General features: G+C 33.4%; 1 protein-coding gene across 9 annotated transcripts in view; it reads left to right on the top strand.

The window, feature by feature from the left end:
• The window catches only part of KLHL1 (kelch like family member 1), a 386,276-nt gene extending 365,705 nt beyond the window's left edge, over nt 1–20,571 (top strand). For 4 of the 9 annotated variants that reach the window (XM_003131017.5, XM_021065654.2, XM_084982476.1 and 1 more), the window contains 3 exons: nt 1,816–2,028; nt 12,831–13,002; nt 19,387–20,571. In XM_003131017.5, coding sequence (XP_003131065.1) covers nt 1,816–2,028; nt 12,831–13,002; nt 19,387–19,446 — 445 coding nt within the window. In that variant the 3' untranslated portion in view covers nt 19,447–20,571. Of the gene's footprint in view, nt 1–1,815; nt 2,029–12,830; nt 13,003–13,366; nt 13,439–19,386 lie in introns of all 9 variants that reach the window. The other 5 variants (XM_084982471.1, XM_084982470.1, XM_084982473.1 and 2 more) reach the window with 2 other exon arrangements.
• The last annotated feature ends 1,664 nt before the right edge of the window (nt 20,572–22,235 follow it).

Here is a 22,235-nt window from a genome sequence, read left to right as displayed (position 1 = left end):
CCCTTATCTGCCACCCTGCCCACAATCTCTGCTTCTACCACTCTGGCTTTCCTTGCTGCACTTGAAGATTTCTGCTCATCTGTTCAGGTCATCTCAAACCTTCTCCCAGATATTGTAATCACAGCTCCACTCCCACCCACTGCATTCCTGACCCCACTTTCCTGCTCTAATTCTACAGCCCTTAGAATTGTATAATACATGTGCCTATCGTGTAAATTTTGTCTATGCTTTCCCCTTGTAAAATTGAGGGCAGGGAATTATTTTTCCTGTTTGTTTCATGGATATATTCAAAAAACTCTGGATAGTGCATGACATGTACCAGCAATTCAAAATACGTATTGAATAAATGAGTAAACAGGGAGTTCCTATTGTGGCTCAGCAGTAACAAACCTGACTAGTATTCATGTGGATGCATGTATGATCCCTGGCCTTTCTCATTGGTTTAAGGATCTGATGTTGCTGTGAGTTTCAGTGTAAGTCACAGATACTTGGATCTGGCATTGCTGTGGCTGTGTGTAGGCCAGTAGGTGCAGCTCTGATTCCACCTCTAGCCTGGAAATCTCCATATGCCTCAGGTGTGGTCCAAATAAATAAATAAATAAATAAATAAATGCAATTCTGTGCCTCACTGTGATGCGTTTTTACAACTATGATCAAACAGGCAAGAACCATTTTCTTATAAATAATATATTTTTATTTTTGTATCTTATTAATGTATTTTAAGTAACTTTTATGTTGTTCAATTTATTTTCCTGAGTTCCTATTAGACGTCTCATTAATTAAAATAGCAAAATAAGTTTATCAAGTAACTTTCAGCAATATTCAGTCAGACTAAAATCATCATACTCTCTTTTGCTATAATGTCTCACCTATCCATGTAACATTAGCCATAGTTGAGGCATTAAGAAAGCTGAAATTTTGTCAATACCTGTATAGATTATTCAATTTATTTACTGTTCTAAATTGTAAGTACAGAATATATACACTGAGCTATAGAGAATGTTTGGCCACTGAGGACTTTCTGTGTAGCACGGAGACCTCTACCCAATATCATGTGATAATCTTTGTGGGAGAAGAATATGAAAGAGACTGGATGTGTGTACATGTATAACTAAATTACTTTGTTGTAAAGCAGACATTATCACAACATTTTAAATCAACTATACTTCAATAAGATTTTTAAAAATGAAAAAAAAAGAGCACAAATAGTAGTAACGATTTACATGCTAGCAAAATTAATTGCTAAGCAACCAGTAAGATAATCAGTTTTCTTCTGATTATGTTCATTTTCATGAAAAACTGAAAATAGATATACTCGATTCTTTTTTTTTTTTTTTTTGGTCTAGCCCAAGGCATGAGGAAATTCCTAGGCCAGGGATCAAAACTACACCACTTCAGTGACCCAAGCCAGTGCAGTGACAACATGGATCCTTAACCTGCTGAGCCACTAGAGAACTCCCTACCTTATTCTTTTATAAAATAGATATTCCTCAATATATATTAAAATATTTAAAATATGTAATTATTTATATAAAATAGTTTACATCTTACATTGTAGAAGTAATAAAGTTTAGAAAATTAATAGGTATTTTTTATCTCATCTAGTAGATGGCCCATTATAATCATGAGAATTCCAAGTATATGTAATTATTTATAGAATTCATTTAATAAAAATTTCCATGTGAAGTTTTGTATTTTTGACACATTTGAGACTCATGCTGTGATCGAAAATTTATCTTTAAAGGATTTTTCCTTTTCTTCATTTTGTCATACGGAGAGTAATACTAAATCATGTTTTCCCAATTGTGTTTTTAGGTTGTATTCAGTTGGAGGTCGTGATGGAAGTTCCTGTTTGAGTTCAATGGAGTACTATGATCCCCATACAAATAAGTGGAACATGTGTGCTCCAATGTGTAAGAGGAGAGGGGGTGTTGGAGTGGCCACATGTGATGGTTTTCTTTATGCAGTAGGAGGTCATGATGCTCCCGCTTCAAACCACTGTTCTCGGCTACTAGATTATGTTGAAAGGTAAGACCCCAAGGTACAGTTATAGTGAAAGAGACAATGTGAATTACATTGATAACTAATTCAAGTGATTATAAAATCTGCATAATTTAGGAAAGTAAATTCAACTCCTAGATCTGATTTTTAATCTCTTATTACACACATACAACGCTCTTTCCTATTTTTTCTTTTCTCTTTCTCTATCCCTCCTTTCCTCCCTCCTTTTTCTTACCTCTTTCCATCCTTCCTTCCTTTTTTCTTTCCTTTCTTTCTTCAACTAATATTTCTTTAAAGCCCTACTAATTTTTCACATGACCCTAAAGTAATCTTTAAATTTCTCATGAATATATTTAAAAAGTCTATTAAAATGGTTTCAAGTAACTTTTAAAATGTATGAACATTTGTTAATTCTTTTAAAAAATAGATTTTTTTAATTTGTTCTATACATCCTGTCTTGTTTGTTCTACTACTCTCTTCAAATCTTTAAAGCTGAACTATGAACTTCTTTGTTTTAGACTGTACCATTCTTAACTTAAGACAGACTTATTAGAACTACATTGCCTATAATCCTTGCATAGAGATGAAATACAGGTCCTCTCTTAACTCTTTCTAAACATGGCAGGTGCACAGAGGTTAGACTGACAAGATACCTTGGCTTCAGGCTTGGTCCAACAATCCACACACTTCCTGTCATGGTTATAGCTGAGTTATCTTTAATGGGGTGTGTATCACTTAAAATTATTACGATTTGAGCGCTAGAGAAACTTACGGTGACATTTCCTATTACATAAGGACACATATTGATACAAGAGGAAGAGAGATTGGGGAATATTGAGGTTAATTTTTTTAATTCAACTGGGATAGGATAAGTAATTCTATTGTAATGAATAAATTCAAAACTCTCAGTGACTTAATACTATAATAGTCTTGTTCACGCTGCAAATCCGTGAGAGCTCGGTGACATTATTACTCTGGTACTCAGAATGGTATATAATCTAAAATATGGGCACTGCTGCTCTCCCTGTTAGGAAAAAAAGGAAAACCAAAAAACAAAACCAGAGAGTAGTACTATATCGTTCATTCCTTCGTAAAACTTCAGCCTTCGAGTAATATAATTCTCCTTGGTTTATGCTTTGATGGCAGTGCCGTCATATGCCCATTGAAAACTTCAGGGTGTGGGAAAATGTTATCCAACATTTTACCTGTGAGAAGAATAAGAAATATTTGATGAATCACACTGATGAGCACAGCAATTTTTCTCTTAATATTAAGAAATCAAATCCTTTACATTCATGCTTGTTAGTGAAATAGTTGGAAAAAAGTGATCTCTCTTATTTATGATATTATTTCCCAAGAATATGTATTTTTTATTGAGAATAAGGCCACTGGCAAGATATAGCTATTAGTGAATAGGCTCTGTCAAATTAAAGCCACTTCTAGGTTAAAATATAGAAACATATTTAATGATACTGCTACTTTGTGACATGAACTATAGATTGATAGCTATATAGACAATAGAGGATGGCATTAAGCTCACCATAGTCTCATTTCAAAGTCCTCTTGTCCAGTGAAATTAGGAACTATAGGTGTTATGGTGAGGACAGTGGTCAAAGTAATAGATGAATACTTTTATACATACAAACAGGCAAACATTTATTTAAGAAATACTGCTAATATACTGACAGATTATTCACATTTTCCTCTGTTACATTCTTGGGGAAAATGACAAAGAAGATGAATATGATGAGTCTGCTACCTTTAAAGCAAATATATAAATGCCACAAATAAAATGATATTTCATACACTTCTTTTCTAACTTTAGCCTCTAATGTATTAAAATGTTCTTTTGTGAACAGAGGCATAAATAATTCTGTCTAGGGACACATTTATGCTGCAAAATTGTATTTAAATAAGCATAGCTATTTTAAGTTATAAGAGTACAGTGGGTATGAACAGCTTAAGTAATGCAGATGCATGCAGTATCATCGTGATTCTTATCCTAGCTCATACCCAGTGTCAGATTAATAGCATTTTTGCACTTTCTATAAGGTGTATTTGATATTAATGATTTCACATGTAAATCATCAACAAATCACAATAGTACCTTTGTAGAATTACTTTGCACATATAATGTAAGGAATGTTTCTTAGTACATAATTATAGGCAAACAAATCACTAGAAATAGAAAGTAGTGTACAAGGGTGTTTTATATTTAAGTATATAAGCATATAGATAAATGTTATTATATGCCAATGATTTCTTATGGAAGTGCAAAGGTATTATAAAATAATAGTGTTAAATACAGGTATAGGACACCTATCAAAAACTGTAAAGAGTCAGGCTTTCTTAAATGCAAGGAACATTAGTACCTCAAATAAAAGCAGGTAAGAAAGCAGGGACTGAGAAGAGTAAGTTTAGAATAGATGATGGAACAGCATAAACTAACTTTGCAGCCAAGGCTCACTCTAGTGAAAGGAACTTAATGGACAAAATCAGTATTCAAAAATGCATAAATTCTAATAGAATTTAGGCCAGAAAGGTACAATTCATTAACAAAAGCACATTCAAGAGTTTGCATTGCGGCTCAGCCAGTAGGACCCAATGTAGTCTCCATGAGGATGTGGGTTTGATCCCCGGCCTCACTTAGCTGGTTAATGATCCAGCATTGCTGCCACAAGTTGTGGTGTAGGTCACAGGCGTGGCTTGGATCTGGCATTGCTGTGACTGTGGCAAAGGCCTGCAGTGCAGCTCTGATTTGACCCCTAGCCCAGAAACTTCCATATGCCACAGGAGGAGCTTTCAAAAGAAAAAAAAAAAAAAAAAAAAAAAAAAAGAGAGAAAGAAAGAAAAACAAAAACAAAAAAAAAAGAAAAAAGTAAAACTCATTTATCTATATATTTGTTCAATAAAGTTTGTTTTTTCTGTATATTTCACTGTAGAAATTTGAGCTTAAATGCATTTTAAAAGAGATAAATAAATGAATAATTAGAGTGTTAAGATCAAAAACAAAGCTGGAAACCAGGCAATGGATCAGAAAATATGTTCAAAGTCATTAGTATCACCAAGGCTAATAAGAGATAAAGACCACTTTTGCCCTTGAATCTGCATTCCAGTAATGAAACCTAAGAGGAAAGGAATGTGAAGATAAGAGTAACCTCCTAAAGCAGCCTTTGCAATGTCCACTCTTACTTCTTCCAATCTTTCCCCCTTATAGTAGTCAGAGAAATAGTTCCATTATGCAGATTTGATCTAAAGCACAATGGAGTTTCCCTCTGTACCAGTTATCGTCATTAAAAGCTTTTGTTTTCCATCAATTTTTCCAGTAAACTAGTTTCTATGTGCTGGTCAGGATTGCATTTATCTGTACCTATATTCCTCTGTTTGGCACAATTCCTGGGACTGAGTAAGCACTCAATACTACTTCTAACAGGCCTCAAATTTCTCATAAGGAAAAGCAGCAGGAGGTATATTGTATATAGGTCATTAGAAAGATTGATTTTTTGATGGACAGATGGATAGATGATGGATGGATGGATAGATGGAAGGATGGATGAATATTTGGATTGTCTGATGGAAAGATAAATACGTAGATAGATTTTGAATTGTTACTTGTCTTTTGCATGTGAAAACCCATTTCCATCATAGACCAAGTATTAATGATTTGCATATATTTTAGGCTTATATTCAACAGACAGAACATTTTTTGATGGAGCTTAAAATATCAAGCAAATATTCATATATTAGTTGAAAATGATATCATTATACAATATCACTCAAAGGCTATTAACAATGATCACCATTTTTGGTATATTACTTTTAATAAATATACAACTTTTGTTCAAAATCTACTCTAGTCAAAATAGAAAAGTCATCTAACATATACAGGATTTAATATATTACTGTCATATTACATCAGTGCAAATATCACTTTTTTTTTTTTTTTTTTTTTTTTGTCTTTTGTCTTTTTATGGCCATACCTGCAGCCTGTGGAGGTTCCCAGGCTAGGGATCTAGTCAGAGCTGTTGCTGCTGGCATATGCCAGAGCCACAGCAATGCCAGATCCAAGCCACGCCTGTGACCTACACCACAGCTAGCTGCAACACCGGATCCTTAACCCACTGAGAAAGGCCAGGGATTGAACCCGCAACTTCATGTTTCCTAGTCGGATTCGTTTCTGCTGCACCAAGGCAGGAACTCCAAGATTATGTATTTTTATTTTTAGATGTTTGTTAATGTAAGTTTTGCTCTCTGACATAATACCTTATTCAATTAATTAAATAATTCTTTAAAACTATTGCAAATATTATGGAATTTTGGATTTTTTCATTTCTCTTAATTTCTCTTTTCATTTTTTGGTTTAGACATAAAGAATTTATAAACACTGAAGATAGAGATAAAGAAGTGATTTACTTTTTATTTAAATTATGAATCTTATCAATCAGACTTTATATAGAATATAATATATTCATATTTTCACTATATGTGAGATGCTAAATTTTCTACAAAAATGTAATTAATTGTTTAAATTTAAAAAGTTAGCTAGTCACTTTAGTGCATTTTAATAAGATATTTCTTTTTCCTCTTCATAAGATCTTATTGTTGGAGCCAGTCAAATGAGTGTAGCATGAAAATGCTAACTAGTTTGTTGTCATTGTTTTCCTGTTGTTGTGCATGCATAATTTTTTCTCTTTCTTTGGATAACAAATTATGTTTATATTTCTGGTAGACACATTTACAACAGATGGAGATTCTATGAGAGCCTGCACATGTAGAGGGCCTGTTTTATAAGCAGATGCAATAATTATTAACTTATACCATAACCATACTAATTTACATTTGTGATTAGATATTTGCCTCAATGTCTTATTAGTCAAGTGTTATCTTTGAATTGGTCCGCTGGACCCACAGAGCAGTAGAATAATCTGTTGTCCTGGGATATTCTGTCTGGAATACTGGCATTGTGGTAATTTATCTGCCTGCTTTGGAGGAAGGAGAACAATTCTGTGGAAGGTAGATGAACACAAAAAGATGAAACGTGATGTCTTATACAGATGGAACTACATCAGCTTTGCTATCAAGCTGTAAAATTAATTTTCATGTTGAGAGAGCTATATGAAAATCGGTAATTTGGAGTTCCCATCATGGTTCAGCAGAAATAAAATCTGACTAACATCTATGAGGACGAAGGTTCAATCCCTGGCCTCGCTCAGTGGGTTAAGGAAACAGCATTGCTGTGAACTGTGGTGTAGCACTGTGGTGTAGTGAACTGTAGATGCAGCTCGGATCCTCCATTGCTGTTGCTGTGGTGTAGGCTGGCAGCAGTAGCTCCCATTCGACCCCTAGCTTGGGAATGAATGAAGTTGACCCCTAGGTCCACAAATGTGACCCTAAAAAGACAAAAAAAAAAAAAAAAGAAAAAAAAATGGTAATTTGGAGTTCCTGCTATGGCACAGTTGGTGGAGGATCTGGCATTGCTGCAGTTGTGGCATAAGTCATAGCTGAGGCATGAATTCAATCCCCTGGCCTGGGAACTCTATATCCATGAGTGTGGACCAAAAAAAAAAAAAAAAAAAAAGCAGAAATTCATAATTTCTACTCACAGAACTAGTAATAGCTTTGTGTTATATTAGTAGAGAATATGACTACATAAAGAATCTATTTGTCCTTCATTTTGAACTGTTAAAAGGCATTAATTTTTAAAATTTATTTATTTATTTTTTTCTTTTTAGGGCACACCTGCAGCATATGGAATTTCCCGGGCCAGGGGTTGAATTGGAGCTACAGCTGCCGGCCTGTATCACAGCCAAAGCAACACCAGCTCTGAGACGCATCTGCAACCTACCCCAGTTTATGGCAGTGCTGGATCCTTAACCCACTGAGCAAAGCCAGGGATTGAACCTGATCTTCCCAGAGACTACAGCAGGTTCTTAACCCACTGAGCCATGGCGGGAACTCCATATTTATTTTATTTTTATTTATTTATTTTTTTTTATTTTCCCACTGTACAGCAAGGGGGTCAGGTTATCCTTACATGTATACATTACAATTACATTTTTCCCCCAGCCTTTCTTCTGTTGCAACATGAGTATCTAGACAAAGTTCTCAATGCTATTCAGCAGGATCTCCTTGTAAATCTATTCTAAGTTGTGTCTGATAAGCCCAAGCTCCTGATCCCTCCCACTCCCTCCCCCTCCCATCAGGCAGCCACAAGTCTCTTCTCCAAGTCCATGATTTTCTTTTCTGAGGAGATGTTCATTTGTGCTGGATATTAGATTCCAGTTATAAGTGATATCATATGGTATTTGTCTTTGTCTTTCTGGCTCATGTCACTCAGTATGAGATTCTCTAGCTCCATCCATGTTGCCGCAAATGGCATTATGTCATTCTTTTTTATGGCTGAGTAGTATTCCATTGTGTATATATACCACCTCTTCCTCATTCAATCATCTGTCAATGGACATTTGGGTGGTTTCCATGTCCTGGCTATTGTGAATAGTGCTGCAATGAACATGCGGGTGCACGTGTCTCTTTTAAGTAGAGTTTTGTCCGGATAGATGCCCAAGAGTGGGATTGTGGGGTCATATGGAAGTTCTATGTATAGATTTCTAAGGTATCTCCAAACTGTTCTCCATAGTGGCTGTACCAGTTTACATTCCCACCAACAGTGCAGGAGGATTCCCTTTTCTCCACAGTCCCTCCAGCACTTGTTCTTTGTGGATTTATGAATGATGGCCATTCTGACTGGTGTGAGGTGATATCTCATGGTAGTTTTGATTTGCATTTCTCTTATAATCAGCGATGTTGAGCATTTTTTCATGTGTTTGTTGGCCATCTGTATATCTTCTTTGGAGAAATGTCTATTCAGGTCTTTTGCCCATTTTTCCATTGATTGATTGGCTTTTTTGCTGTTGGGTTGTATAAGTTGTTTATATATTCTAGAGATTAAGTCCTTGTCGGTTGCATCATTTGAAACTATTTTCTCCCATTCTGTAAGTTGTCTTTTTGTTTTCTTTTTGGTTTCCTTTGCTGTGCAAAAGCTTTTCAGTTTGATGAGGTCCCATGGGTTTATTTTTGCTCTAATTTCTATTGCTTTGGGAGACTCATATTTATTTTAAAAGTTACTTTTTACAAGCATACACATCTCCTGGATATGCTCCATGTTCTGTTGATTGACAGCCATGTAAGTGATATTTTAAAGCTTTAACCATAAAACTACATGCTAGAGGAGCTTAGCTGGTCCTTGCTTTCTCTGGTTCTGTTAACAACTCATTTCTCATTTTCTCAACCTCGACAAATAGATATAATAGAAAATGACCTAAGTCAAAATAGAATTTTTCACCCACCTTCTTAGAAAAGTTTAAATCAAATTGACTTAAAATATCTTTGTATACAAATAAGCAAGGAATGTTGAAAGTGGGGCAGAAATCTAATTACTTTGCCCATTAAATATCAGATAAATTTTTATCCTCAGATTATGGAAATAAATAGTGTTTGAAAAAGCAATGCTACCTCAAAAACTTCAGTGGGGATTTTCAATGAGAAACCAACTTTTGTTCTATGACTGTTATATGCCTTTAGCAAGTTTTCTTTTCACAGCCAATTTTAGCTACTATATACTGGCGTGTCTCTTGCCTGAAGGCTATAAACTTTAATAGAGTTCCTGATAAGGAGCTCACATTCAGGCCAGGAAGGCCATAGAAAGGCAGACAGCCGAAATACAAAAAGATATCCCCCCCCACCACACACTACCCCTGCTTGTCTTTTTTATAAAAGACAACCTGAGGCAAAAACAAAAAAGAATTCTTAGAACAAAATTTGTCAAAAATGTGAGCTGAGTATGATGAGTTCATTGTTAGTATTTGCTTAGAAAATGCTTATACATCTGTGGATCCTCCTCTATGCTAAAAATCTTTTTTTTTTTCTTCATTTGGGGGTAACAATTATGTGTAACACCATGTTAAGAAGTGAATCCACAGAGTTCTAAATTTAGAAAAATCAATTTAGATTTTGTCATGTGAAAACAAGGATAACCATTACTGGGTAACTTTGAATTTGTATAATTTCTTCATAAATATCTGGGATAGAGAGTGTATACATATGTAGGATGGGGTGGAGCTTGGACTCAGTTTTGTTTTGTTTTGATTTTTTTTTAGCAATATATAGAAATTTAAATATGATCACCATTGGCAGATATGAATTAAAATATTGCTGTTAAACACATAAAATATGTTACCCACCAATGAAAACATATATAATTCAAATATTTGGATTTCTAGAATTCACTAAATTTTAGAAATTCTTTCACATTTTCTTCAGGAAAAGAATGATATCTATTTACAAATGTAAGATATTATTTCTAAATGTGTACCTAACTATAAGACACACTAGTGTTTTCTTAACTTCTCTGGAGTATAAGAGAATTTTTTTCATTATTTGAGAGTCACATAATATTTCAGAAACCTTCAGAAATGCATTTATTATTGCTTAGTGCACCAGCATTAGCTGCTTTCTCATTTTGTCTGCCTTTAGCAGTGATAAAGTCCACTTTGTAGTCAGTAGTTGAAAAAGATGCTATAGAGCTAAATAACAATAAAATGGAGACTAAAATATAGCTTCAGAAAAACTACTTAAGTGAAGTGATTGTGACAAAAAGCAGACTAGCTTCTGTTGAGTGAATAAAATATAAAGAACATTCATGTTTCACTGAAATTAAAATAAATTTAATTTTAAATTTAAAATAAATTTAAATTTTAAAATAAATTTAAAATAAATTTAAATTTTAAAATAAATTTAAAATAAATTTACTGCAAAAATTTCCTGACATATCATTATCACAACTAATAAAATTTTCAATATTCCTTATTAAAATAAGGAATTAAAATTTCCAAAATGTCCCAATAGTTTACCTATAACTTGGGATTCAATTGTCACTCATCTTGTTCTGCTACATTTTAAAGTCACATTTAATTTAGAACAGTTACTTCTGCCTAGTTATTCTTTTATTATTACATTTGTTTGCCTTGAAAAATTCAGTTAGTTATTTTGTAATATTTTGTGGAATGTATGATTTGATTCATTGCGGTGTCTATTCTCATCTTTACTTTTTTTTCCTCTTTTTTTTATGTTTACATATTTTAAAGTGTTCATGGTAGAATTTTACATATCTTTTTTTTTTTGCCTTTTCTTGGGCCGCTCCCGCGGCATATGGAGGTTCCCTGGCTAGGGGTCCAATCAGAGCTGCAGCCACCGGCCTACACCAGAGCCACAGCAACGCAGGATCCAAGCTGCATCTGCAACCTACACCACAGCTCACGGCAACGCTGGATCCTTAACCCACTGAGCAAGGGCTGGGACCGAACCTGCAACCTCATGGTTCCTAGTCAGATTCATTAACCACTGTGCCACAACAGGAACTCCAAAATTTTACATATCTTAAAGAATATTTTGATAGCATATGCTTTGGGTTTGTGTCTATGTCAATTTGTGACCTTCTACATTTATTAATTATAGCATGTAAAATTACATTTATTTGCTTGACTGCCTTGCTTTAAGGTGGTCCTGATTTTACAGACATTCAACCAATCTCTTATTTCACATATATCATCTTGTCTGTCACAACTTCTCCAGCCATGGTGTGTAAATACATGTAATGTCTTGGGTGAAATATTCTCTATGAAATATGAATTTCAAGATCCTTGGGGTACTCCTAATCTTTTTTTTTTTTTTTTTTTGGTAACACCTTCTTTATTTTCAATAAATCATAGGTAGTTTTCTTGGCTTATTTGCGTGTGTTTGTTGTTTCTTATTTAGGAGTCTATGGGTTGAAATTTTTCAAAGGGTGGGAAACAAAATTGAAGTCAAAAAACAACATAGGAATATATTTGCCCTATTTGTAAAACAAACAGGCAAGCAAACAAACAAACAAAAGATATTCAGCTGGTCTTCTTTTACTCTGCCAGAGTCTGACTAGATGTCTTGTTTTCTATCTGAATGTGCAGTTGCAGGTTAGAGACAAAGGAGTGGCTTAGCTCAAGTAAATAATCACCAAGGAAATTTTTTTGGATTTTACCATTCAATGTGTAAAATATCTCAGTTTCTGAAAATTTAATTCTTTTTGGCTAAAATTCAATAATAATAACTTACACTCTGCTTCAATCTTATGATTACCAATCTCTCCCTTTCAGTGGATCCTTAGTAATTGTCGCTGAAACATAGATCTGTTCCTATTGTAATTTCCCCAAGTTTCAAAGGTTCCTTATTTTTCTGTTGAGTAAACCCCAAAATCCCTCTCACTCTGGGAATCCAGCAATCCATAAGCTGATCAAAACCCACCATTTTAGGCACTGCTCCTTCTCATAACTTTAAACCTATCCATACTGCACACGTGCTTTCCTCAAAGCTAGACATGCATTTTTATTAACCCATGTGTTCTTTTGTACAAATTCCTCCTTTCTTTCTCTCAAATTTAAGATATACTTTCACACTTGATTAAAAGAAGACTTCAAATGTGAAGTATTTCATAATTATCCCAGAATTTTAACCATTACTTACATTTCATAACTATAGCACTTTGCTTCTATTTTTAAGAACCTCATTCCACTGTGGAAAATAGTTATTTACACACCTACGTCCTTGTGGAAAGAAATCATGATATTCATTTTGTCAGATGACTCTGCATCCATCCAATTAAGAGTTTAGGTATATATTTTAAAACTGCTTAAATTATAGCAAGTCAGACATTGTGAACATTGGCTCTTGAACTCCTTTTTATATAGTAAAAGTTAAATATGATTAGAATGTTATGTTCTGTTATCCTTACATTTTAGATATGATCCCAAAACGGACACGTGGACCATGGTGGCTCCTTTGAGTATGCCCAGAGATGCTGTTGGAGTCTGTCTCCTTGGCGACAGATTATATGCTGTTGGTGGTTATGATGGGCAGACATACCTCAATACTATGGAATCCTATGATCCACAAACTAATGAATGGACACAGGTAAGATTGTTTCCAGCATAACTTAACTTCACATATAAAAATTTATTTCACTTACTTCCTTTGGGAGAGGGGTACATATAGCAATGTATCTTGTCAAAGTACTCTGAACTCAAAGTGATTGGTTTTCTCCATTTTCATGATCATCTCATAAAAAGTTCATCAAATCACGTTTTTTGTACTTTTCTCTTGCGCATCTATATATTAATAAAATTTATATTAAAAAGTGAAATGCTTCAGCGTGATTTCCACTTTATTATAAGTAATAACAAGAGGCAGAAACTGAATTTTAATTAGCTGAAACAAAAAGTAAAAGTAGAATAAATTGGTTCACAAAAACTTAATTTGTGAATATTGGATTTTACAGATAGCAGAAACAAGAGGATGGAAGCCTACAAAAGTCAACTTTCTCCCTTCTGTTTTTGCTTAGCTATCTTTGGTAGGTCCTTTGCTACACACTTCAGAGAGAATTTTCCAGAGTAGTGCTTCTGGAAGCTCCAAGTGGGAACTCTCACAGCCATAATCAGAAAATAAAAGAACTCTTTGTTCAAGAAAAAAGAAGAGCAAACATCAAATGGTTCTAAATGATCTCTTGTATAAAAGTGCTCATTCCTGAACAAACATTGGCCAAGAAGATGGAGTGAAATAATTGTCTGATCTTAAGTTATTCCTTAAATATACACTATAGTTAGACATTCAGGATCGTGCTCAGAGAAACTCCCAGTCTGGTCACAGAGCTAGAAGATATGTGTTGGTGTGTGTGTGATATTGGGTGAAGATTAGGGCAGGACAACTCAATTATGGTGGAAAAACCCTTACATTGCACACCTGCTATAGACTTGCTTGTAATGAAAGGAATGGGTATACTTTCAGACTTGTGTCCTTATATTTAATTGCTCTCTACTTTCTTTCTTTTCCAAATATGTCAGTATTTTTTTTTCTTTCTTTCTTTCTTTCTTTCTTTCTTTCTTTCTTTCTTTCTTTCTTTCTTTCTTTCTTTCTTTCTTTCTTTCTTTCTTTCTTTCTTTCTCTTTCTTGTCTTATTAGGGCAGTGCCCATGGCACATGGAGGTTGCCAGGCTGGGGGTCATATTGGAGCTGTAGTTACTGGTAATGCCACAGCCACGGCAATGCCAGATCCAGTGACATCTGTGATCTACACTGTAGCTCACAGCATGCCTGATCCTTATCCCATGGAGAAAGGCCAGGGATTGAACCTGCATCCTCGTGGATACTAGTCAGATTCTTTTATGCTGAGCCATGATGGGAGCTCCTTTCAGTATTTCATATTTTTCTCCTTTATCAGAAACTTAAAAGCAAGATACAATTTATACAAACCAAGCATTTTCCATCAATGGGTGCACTTAGTGTATAAAGGGCTCTATTTTGGGTCATAGAAAATGACTAAAATTTATCTGAAGAACTTGAACTTTGATTGAGATACATTTCCTTTAAATATTCTTACTTTTAAAGATACATAACTTCCTTAATTGTGCCCATTTTGATGAGACATGTTCAACCACAATTTTAAATAGGCAGATTTGAAAGTACATAACCAAAATCTTAATGGCCAATTTAAGGTATTTGCCTCATGAATTTTACTCTTCTCTAATGGAAAGTTCTTTGATTCCAATGAAGATACCTGAATTTGGCTAAGAAAGAACAAGATATGAAGGAAGGATAGGAAGTATTTGGAGAACTAGGTCCTGTGATTCTTCTGTTTTACTTTAATTGTCAGAGAAGAAGCATTCCTTACTCAAAGAGCAGCAAATATAAAATGTTATAATCATTGCACTGAGAAATTAGAGGGTATATTTTTAACTTTTTACCTTTCTGAGTCCCTAGCGTTTACAAAGGGAACACTGTGTGAATTAATGATTGTTGATTTGCTAAGGAATTATATGACTTCAATAGTTTATATTTTAAATTTGTTACTTTTACAAGTGAACAGTAAATAAAGAAATTTTATGGGCGTATAAATGATATAGTATAATATCTTCATTACACATTTATAGTAATGAGCTATTATGATTATCATTCCTCTAAAATTGAAATCAAAATAATGTATGTAGTAATAATAGGTAAAAGCTTCCTAAAGACCATTTTCCCTCATCAGTATTTTATTATACTCTTCTGAACCATATAATATTTTGCAAACAGCAAAGTGGTATTTAAAATGTTTTATATCTACTTTATTTTTGTACTATAAATGTTAATTTTAAAGCTCTTAAATTACTTTAAGATTTCACCTCCATAACTTTTCATTATTTATATTTTTAAGACTCTCAAGGGACCATAAGCAAAACCACACAAAATCCCTTTGAAAATTTTTAAGATTCCAGACCACTAGAGAAAATTCCTGTATTTGCTAGCTAATGCCTGTCACTTTTCCTTCAATTACCCCACAAATGGACAAAATCAATTAGTTATTCAATTTATTATTGGCACATTCAACTGGCCAAGCATTATAATAAGAAAACTATATTAAAGTATCCAATAATTTATATTTGGAAAACACCCCAAGCTAGCTAGACTTGGATATAATGAAAATAGATTAGGGAGCATTTGTCAGATTCATGTCTTAGGAGCATTTATAACTGTATAAAACAATTATGCAGAAAACACACACATGCAAGAATGTGTATTTGTGTTTTAAATAAATTTGACTTTGTCATGTAACTTTGGGTTTAATTTTTGCATTTGATTTGAAAAAACAAGACGTGTGCTTTAAGACATAAAATGAACATTTTCATTTTGTTTCCCCTAGCCTAGGTAAAATCACTTTCATGGGTGCCTCTGGTACATTGTCATGGTGCTATCATGCTGTGTCTAGCTGCAGCTGTAAAGAAACAAAAGAGAGAATGTCATTCACTGTCATATCTCCAAAGACTGGCATAGTTACTGACATGGGGTGGGGGGAGATATGTGAATGTTTCCTAAATACGTTAATTGTAAATTATTTTTGCAACTCGGTTTACTCTGTCATACATGAATTTGCTTTATTTGCACACACTAGATATATAAGATATTTAGAAGGAGTTTCAGGGAAGCTTGAACTTACTAATAATTGATTTCATAGCCAACCTTTTTAGGTTGTCCTTCTAAAGCTGAAAGGTGTAACACTAGAGGGCGAACAGGGCAGATTGTTAAACATATAGAGTCAATAAGCTAAAGCTGGCCCAAGGAGAAAGAGCTGAAAAGCTCTGAAATATTTCAAATGTATATTACGTAGAATATATCAAATGCTGAAAACAGAATGATAAGTCCTGGGATAATGGAAATACTTAACACTATGAGAGAACTTAAATGTTGGATAGAGAAATCTTCCTTTAGAAAATGATATGTAGAATGAGGCATGGCCAATGAGTGATGGTTAAAAAGATAAAAATAAGGGGAGTGGTTTGGTTTAAGGAATGGAATAATTAAAAAGTTGCAGAAAGGACAATATATGGCATGTTTCATTGTGCAGGAAATAAAGTGGTGAGAAACAAGTTTGGAGAGATAAATTGGATCTATGACATGGGCCCCCAAACCATGTTATAAAATCTTGGCTTTACTATAAGCTTAAGGAGAGTTAATGAAGGATTTTAGGCAGAAAAAGTAAATAACCAGAATTATGTTTTAAAATTATTGCACTTGAACACAGTGGTATATGGAATGACTGGCCCACTGGGACCTGCTGTACAGCCCAGGGAACTCTACTCAATAGTCTGTGATAATATATATGGAAAACAATCTGAAAAACAATGGATTGTGTGTGTGTGTGTGTGTGTGTATGTATTTATGTATGTGTATATATATATATATCAATTATTTTGCTGTATAGTGGAGATTATCAAAGCATGTAAATCAATTATACTTCAATAAAACTTCACAAAATGAAAAAAATAATTGCACTTGATAGGATGTGACGAATGATTAGGAGAAGCAAGATCAAATTCGGAAATTTATTAGGACATATTTTAGTAATTCACTGTAGAGGTGGACAATTTTTCCTCGACCCTTCTTGTTTCTTTGGCTAACCTAACTTTTAAATTGGCATAAAACAGGTTAACAGAAGAAGAACAATTTAATTTTGTACAAATGGAAATCCCATAAGTATATGAGACTCAAAACAAGTGACCAAAGCAAGGAGCTTTTGTACTTTTCAAACAACGAAAAAACAAATTCATGAATAATTAACAAGACAACGTGGTTTAGACTTGAGGTAGTAAGTTGGTGAAGAAGTTCCGAGATTTTAGACAACATTCTTGGCCCTAAAATCCCTTCTGTCTGGTAGACAGAATGTACCGTATTCTATGGGAGATTTATCTCCTGTTTAAAGGCATCAAAGAAGGGTCAGAGTATCCCTCTTGTATTCAGTATTTCCCAAGTACCTTTAGTTCAAAATAATCAATATGCCAAAGTGGCATATCCTACAGTGGCATATTCTTCTCCTCTTCACACAGGGTGAAACTGTAACCTGAAGTAGGTTGAAAACAGTAGGAATGAATGTAATTAAGATGATTGCAGAGATATTTATGAGATGATGATTATTCAGGTGCAAGGTTAAGAAGTAAAACCAAGGTTGTGGATGTGCTCTAGGTTCCTGTCATGAGCACCTGGGTAGAAAATGGTATCATTCGCTGCCAAAAAAAATACAAACGAGTAAATATGGGAGAAAAGAACAGAGATACCTTTTTATATGAACATATAAGCATGTATAAAGGTAGAGATGCAAATATAAATATAGATATAAAGTAAAGGCATTCATGCCATACTTCATCCAGAAACTATGCATAGTATTTTTCAGTATTGAAGGAACATCAGAGTGTGTTTGGGATACCTTTCAAAAATACAACTACCCAGTACTTCTTTCATTCATTCCTACAGAGTGTTGGGGCTTGAACACATATACTTCATTAAAGTCCCTAGATGACTCTGATGTGAAACTAAGCTTGAAAATCATTAGAAACTAAAAGAGAGACAATGAAAACTGTGTGTATTTAGGAGTCAAAAATATTTCAAAGTTTAGACATTGATGTCATCAGATTTACATATTATCCCTTGACACTCCAATCATAGAATTATCATATAGAGATCACAGTATATGATGGGATTATGAAGGTGACTAATGATCTATAAAAATTATTCTCAACACACAATATGCTATCAAAATATCACATGGCTCTCTTCTCATTTTGAGCAAATTTCTATCAGAAAAACAAGAAATGTTACACTAAATTAGATTTTTTTGAAGAAAGAAGACATTAAATTAAAGGAATAAAAAAATCATATGGGAAAAACTATTTTTGTTTCTATTTGTTTTTAACTTGCTAAGGGACGGCAGATTACAATAAGAACATTTAAACAACTAATTTATAATTAGATAATGGCGGTCATTTTCATCTTTAGAGCATGAGACCATGTCTTTTCTCAATAAATAAGATAATGCATATGATCTGAGGTTATTTTACTCCTAGATATTTTTTTCTTACATTTAACTCACCTTCTCTTCAGTTCAAAATAATATCCTATAATTTCTAGTCTACTCTGGTATTTTTAATGTGCATAAATTGTTCTTAGAAAACCAATAAAAATAATTGATATCAAAAAGTAAAAATTATTAAAATCTTGGCTTACCTTCATGGAATAAGTTTTCATTACAAACTCTGTAAAAATTATTGTTTTTAATATATTCTCTTCAATTTCAGGGTTATTTAAAAAATCTCACTTCTCATTTCAATGACAGTCATGTGGAATTTTTTTTTTTAAATAGGCCCTGTAGCAATTTTAATTATGGTCTATTAATGATGAAATATTGAAGTTACATCTCTGTTTAGAATGAATGAATAATATTTACTTAAGTATAATATCTGGGGAAATAACTTCACAATAACTTCAATAACTATAATAGCTATTTCATCTAAAATATGCTCCAAGCTATCACTGTGAAATATCATCACGAGCGTGTCCACGGAAACTCCAGAATATATCTTTGCTGAAAACTTTTCTTTATAAGCTTAAGTTCATTAAAAAATATTAAAGAATTTATTAGTTTTGTTAAAAATTCTATGTGATTTCATGTATTAAACATTTCAATATAGATATTATTGTTTTTGTAAGTGTCATTTTCATTGTTTTTATTTTATTGATTATTTTCATGCATATGAGGGTTTTTTTTTGTTTTGTTTTGTTTTTTGTTTTTGGTTGCATACATGTACAGGTACTTGATGTGGAATCTCATTTTCCAGACTAGGGATTGAACTTGGGCCACAGTGATGAAAGCACTGAGTCCTAGCCAATAGAATACCAAAAAACTCTCTGAGTATTTTAAAAAATTATAATTTGTATATTTTTTCTAGGATAGTAATTTTTTTCTTAAATTGTGTTTCATCTTTTTCAACAGATGGCTTCCCTGAACATTGGGAGAGCAGGTGCCTGTGTGGTAGTCATCAAGCAAACTTGACTTATTTTTATTTGAAGAGATTTTATTTGCTGGAGTGGTTATTTTTATATCTGAGGGCAAAAATGAGAACTTTCAGATATGAAAACTCTTCAAGAACAAGGATTTTGGCAGATTTACTTACTCAAGAGAGATAGAAGATCAAACAGAATTATGGGAGACAAGAAAACATCAAAGTACTGTGGAAACACTATCTGTTCATGTATTAGTTAGGTCAGGAATGGTTATTGGTAATTTGTATTGTAGCACACAATAACTAGAATTACCAAAGGCTTGTTTTGCTTGACCAGTTGAAAGGAGAGACCTAGATTTGTGACATGGATAATTTCATGACTACAACTCATCCAATTGCTTTGTAATCTGTGGCGCTATCCAAGAGGTTACCAAGACTAGAAGATGTGATATTTCCTATGACATAATCTGATTGATTTACTAATTTCTTAGTCAGATATTGTCCTACCAGGAGGCAGAATGATGATTTATTAAACATGTTTCTTCCTCATTCTCCAAAGCTATGCGGACTTAGAGAAACAGTCTCATGCTTGTCTCTGGCATTCAGAAAACAAAGTGTCCTGCTAATCAAAGCTGCATATGTCATCCTAGAAGATGGTTGAAATTTATTGCAACTGAATAAGCAATCTGAAGTTGGCAAACACGAATGATTGTTTTCATTAGTCTTACCATATTGCTTTGCTTTTTGAACACGCTGAGCCAAAGAATCAGTACAATTATAGGCTTTTGCCTTATGATAACGCTCAGTGTAAGCATGGAAGCTAGTTATTCTGAATGATATATACATATATATACATACCCACACACACACATATATATGTATATATATCCATTGCATGTTGAAGTCCTTTAGAATTTTGTTTGTAAAAAACTCTTAGAATTTTGGGAAATAAATCTATGATCTGTTCATTTGTAATGTTAATGATCATTGCTAGAAGGAAGGCAGACTTAAAAATCTCATTCCCCACTTTTCAAAATTGTTACATTGATATGCACATTATTTTATGCCAAATGTTTGTAATTGTTTAAAGCATAAAGTGGAAACATAACACATGTCCTTAATAGGTCCATGTTAATTTTAAGTATAATTAATAAATAATAGAAAATTTGCTTTTATCAGTGTATCTTTTTTCCATAAATTTCAATTCAGAGCTGAGTAAAAAATTACTGCAGAAATAGGCACGTTATTTCTTGACTTTTCAAAAATCAAGAAATATGTATTTTCATCAAAGCATAAGTTTATTTCTCCCTAAATACTATGCTGACACCAAAAGTAATCTTTAATTTTTGTTTTCTTTGGTAGTCACTCATTTGAGACAGTTAGCAATAGTGCTTGGAAAAATGCACATCTTATAATAAGAGTTCTGATAACTGTTAAGGAGCTCAAAAAGCAAGAAATTCCCTCTTTTTGAGTCAATGTAAAACATGGAATTGGGTTCTATTGTTGGGTGGTGGGAAAATATTTGCAATCTGATAACCAAGGAAAGTATTGATAGTATGTGTCAAGGAAACATTAGGAAATCTGAAGTTTCCCAACATGTGGATGTGATCAAAATTATTAGTCACATTTCATTTCAGAAAAATTATGTAATTACAAATACAAGTTGTTAAGAAAATATCAATGATTTTTAACTTTAAAGATGCATAGCATAAAATTTATCATCTTAGCCATTTCAAAGTGTACAGTTTAGTATTGTTAAGTATTTTCATTTCCTTTTGCCCACATATTTTCTCCAATACATAGAATATACAGAAAACATTAGGTAAATGGAGCAGACAAATTATGTTTGAAATATTAAAGAGTAGAGGAGAAGATAAAGTAGGGTATATCTATTTTTTTTTGTCAGCAAAGTTTACAGTGGTCATATTTAAAACCTTGAAAAATACTCTATCAACTTTTTTATAAATAAATATTATTTTTCTTGAGAGGGAATTTTTCTTTAATATATTTGTTGCTTTCAATCAACTATTTTCTACATATAGATAATATTAGCCTTCTAACGTTTATATTTCAAACCTGAAGTGTGCATACCCATTTTACCAAATGAGAACATTGAAAGAGATTTTTTGACAATGAACTCTAAGCCTATATAATATAGGAGGAATGGACATCATTGTGCCATTTATTGAAAAGCATATTGTCCACCAAGGTCACCTGCTAAATGAGTTCTGGGACTTACGATCTACCCTGCCATGACTCCAATCCAGGATTCTTACAAATTAACTCTGTCAGCTCTTAATTCAGCTATGCTAAGAATTCCCCTTTGGAGTGAAATTTTCTTTTCAATACAGGATTTACTATTCGGCTCTTTTCTTCTGAGTAGATGCTGAAACAATAGACTGAATAAGAATAGAAGCCTTAATTATTAATTACATCATGTATAGTTTGAAGAAACCATAACCTATATTTAGAAAATAAAAACATTCAGAGTTCCCATTGTGGCACAGTGGAAATGAATCCGACTAGGAACCATGAGGTTGAGGGTTCGATCCATGACCTTGCTCAGTGGGTTAAGGATCCAGCATTACCATGATCTGTGGTGTAGGTTGAAGACATGGCTTGGATCTGGAGTTGCTGTGGCTTTGGTGTAGGCTGGCAGCAACAGCTCCTATTAGACCCCTAGCCTGGGAACCACCATTTGCCACAGGTGCAGCCCTAAAAAAAAGACAAAATAAAATAAATACAAATATTCAACTAACCTGCTAAAACCTATGGTAAAATAATAACTCTGGAAAATTTTAAAAAGCTGAAATATAATATAAAAATCTTTATTCTTATA

This window comes from Sus scrofa, chromosome 11 (assembly GCF_054392235.1).
Source record: "Sus scrofa isolate SSC_HxYL_T2T_F1_AM1 chromosome 11, Sscrofa_HxYL_maternal_Yorkshire_Landrace_v2.0, whole genome shotgun sequence".
Taxonomy (NCBI): Eukaryota; Metazoa; Chordata; class Mammalia; order Artiodactyla; family Suidae; genus Sus; species Sus scrofa.
The sequence above is the reverse complement of the archived record's forward strand: the minus strand, read 5'-3'. Positions and strand labels throughout refer to the sequence as shown.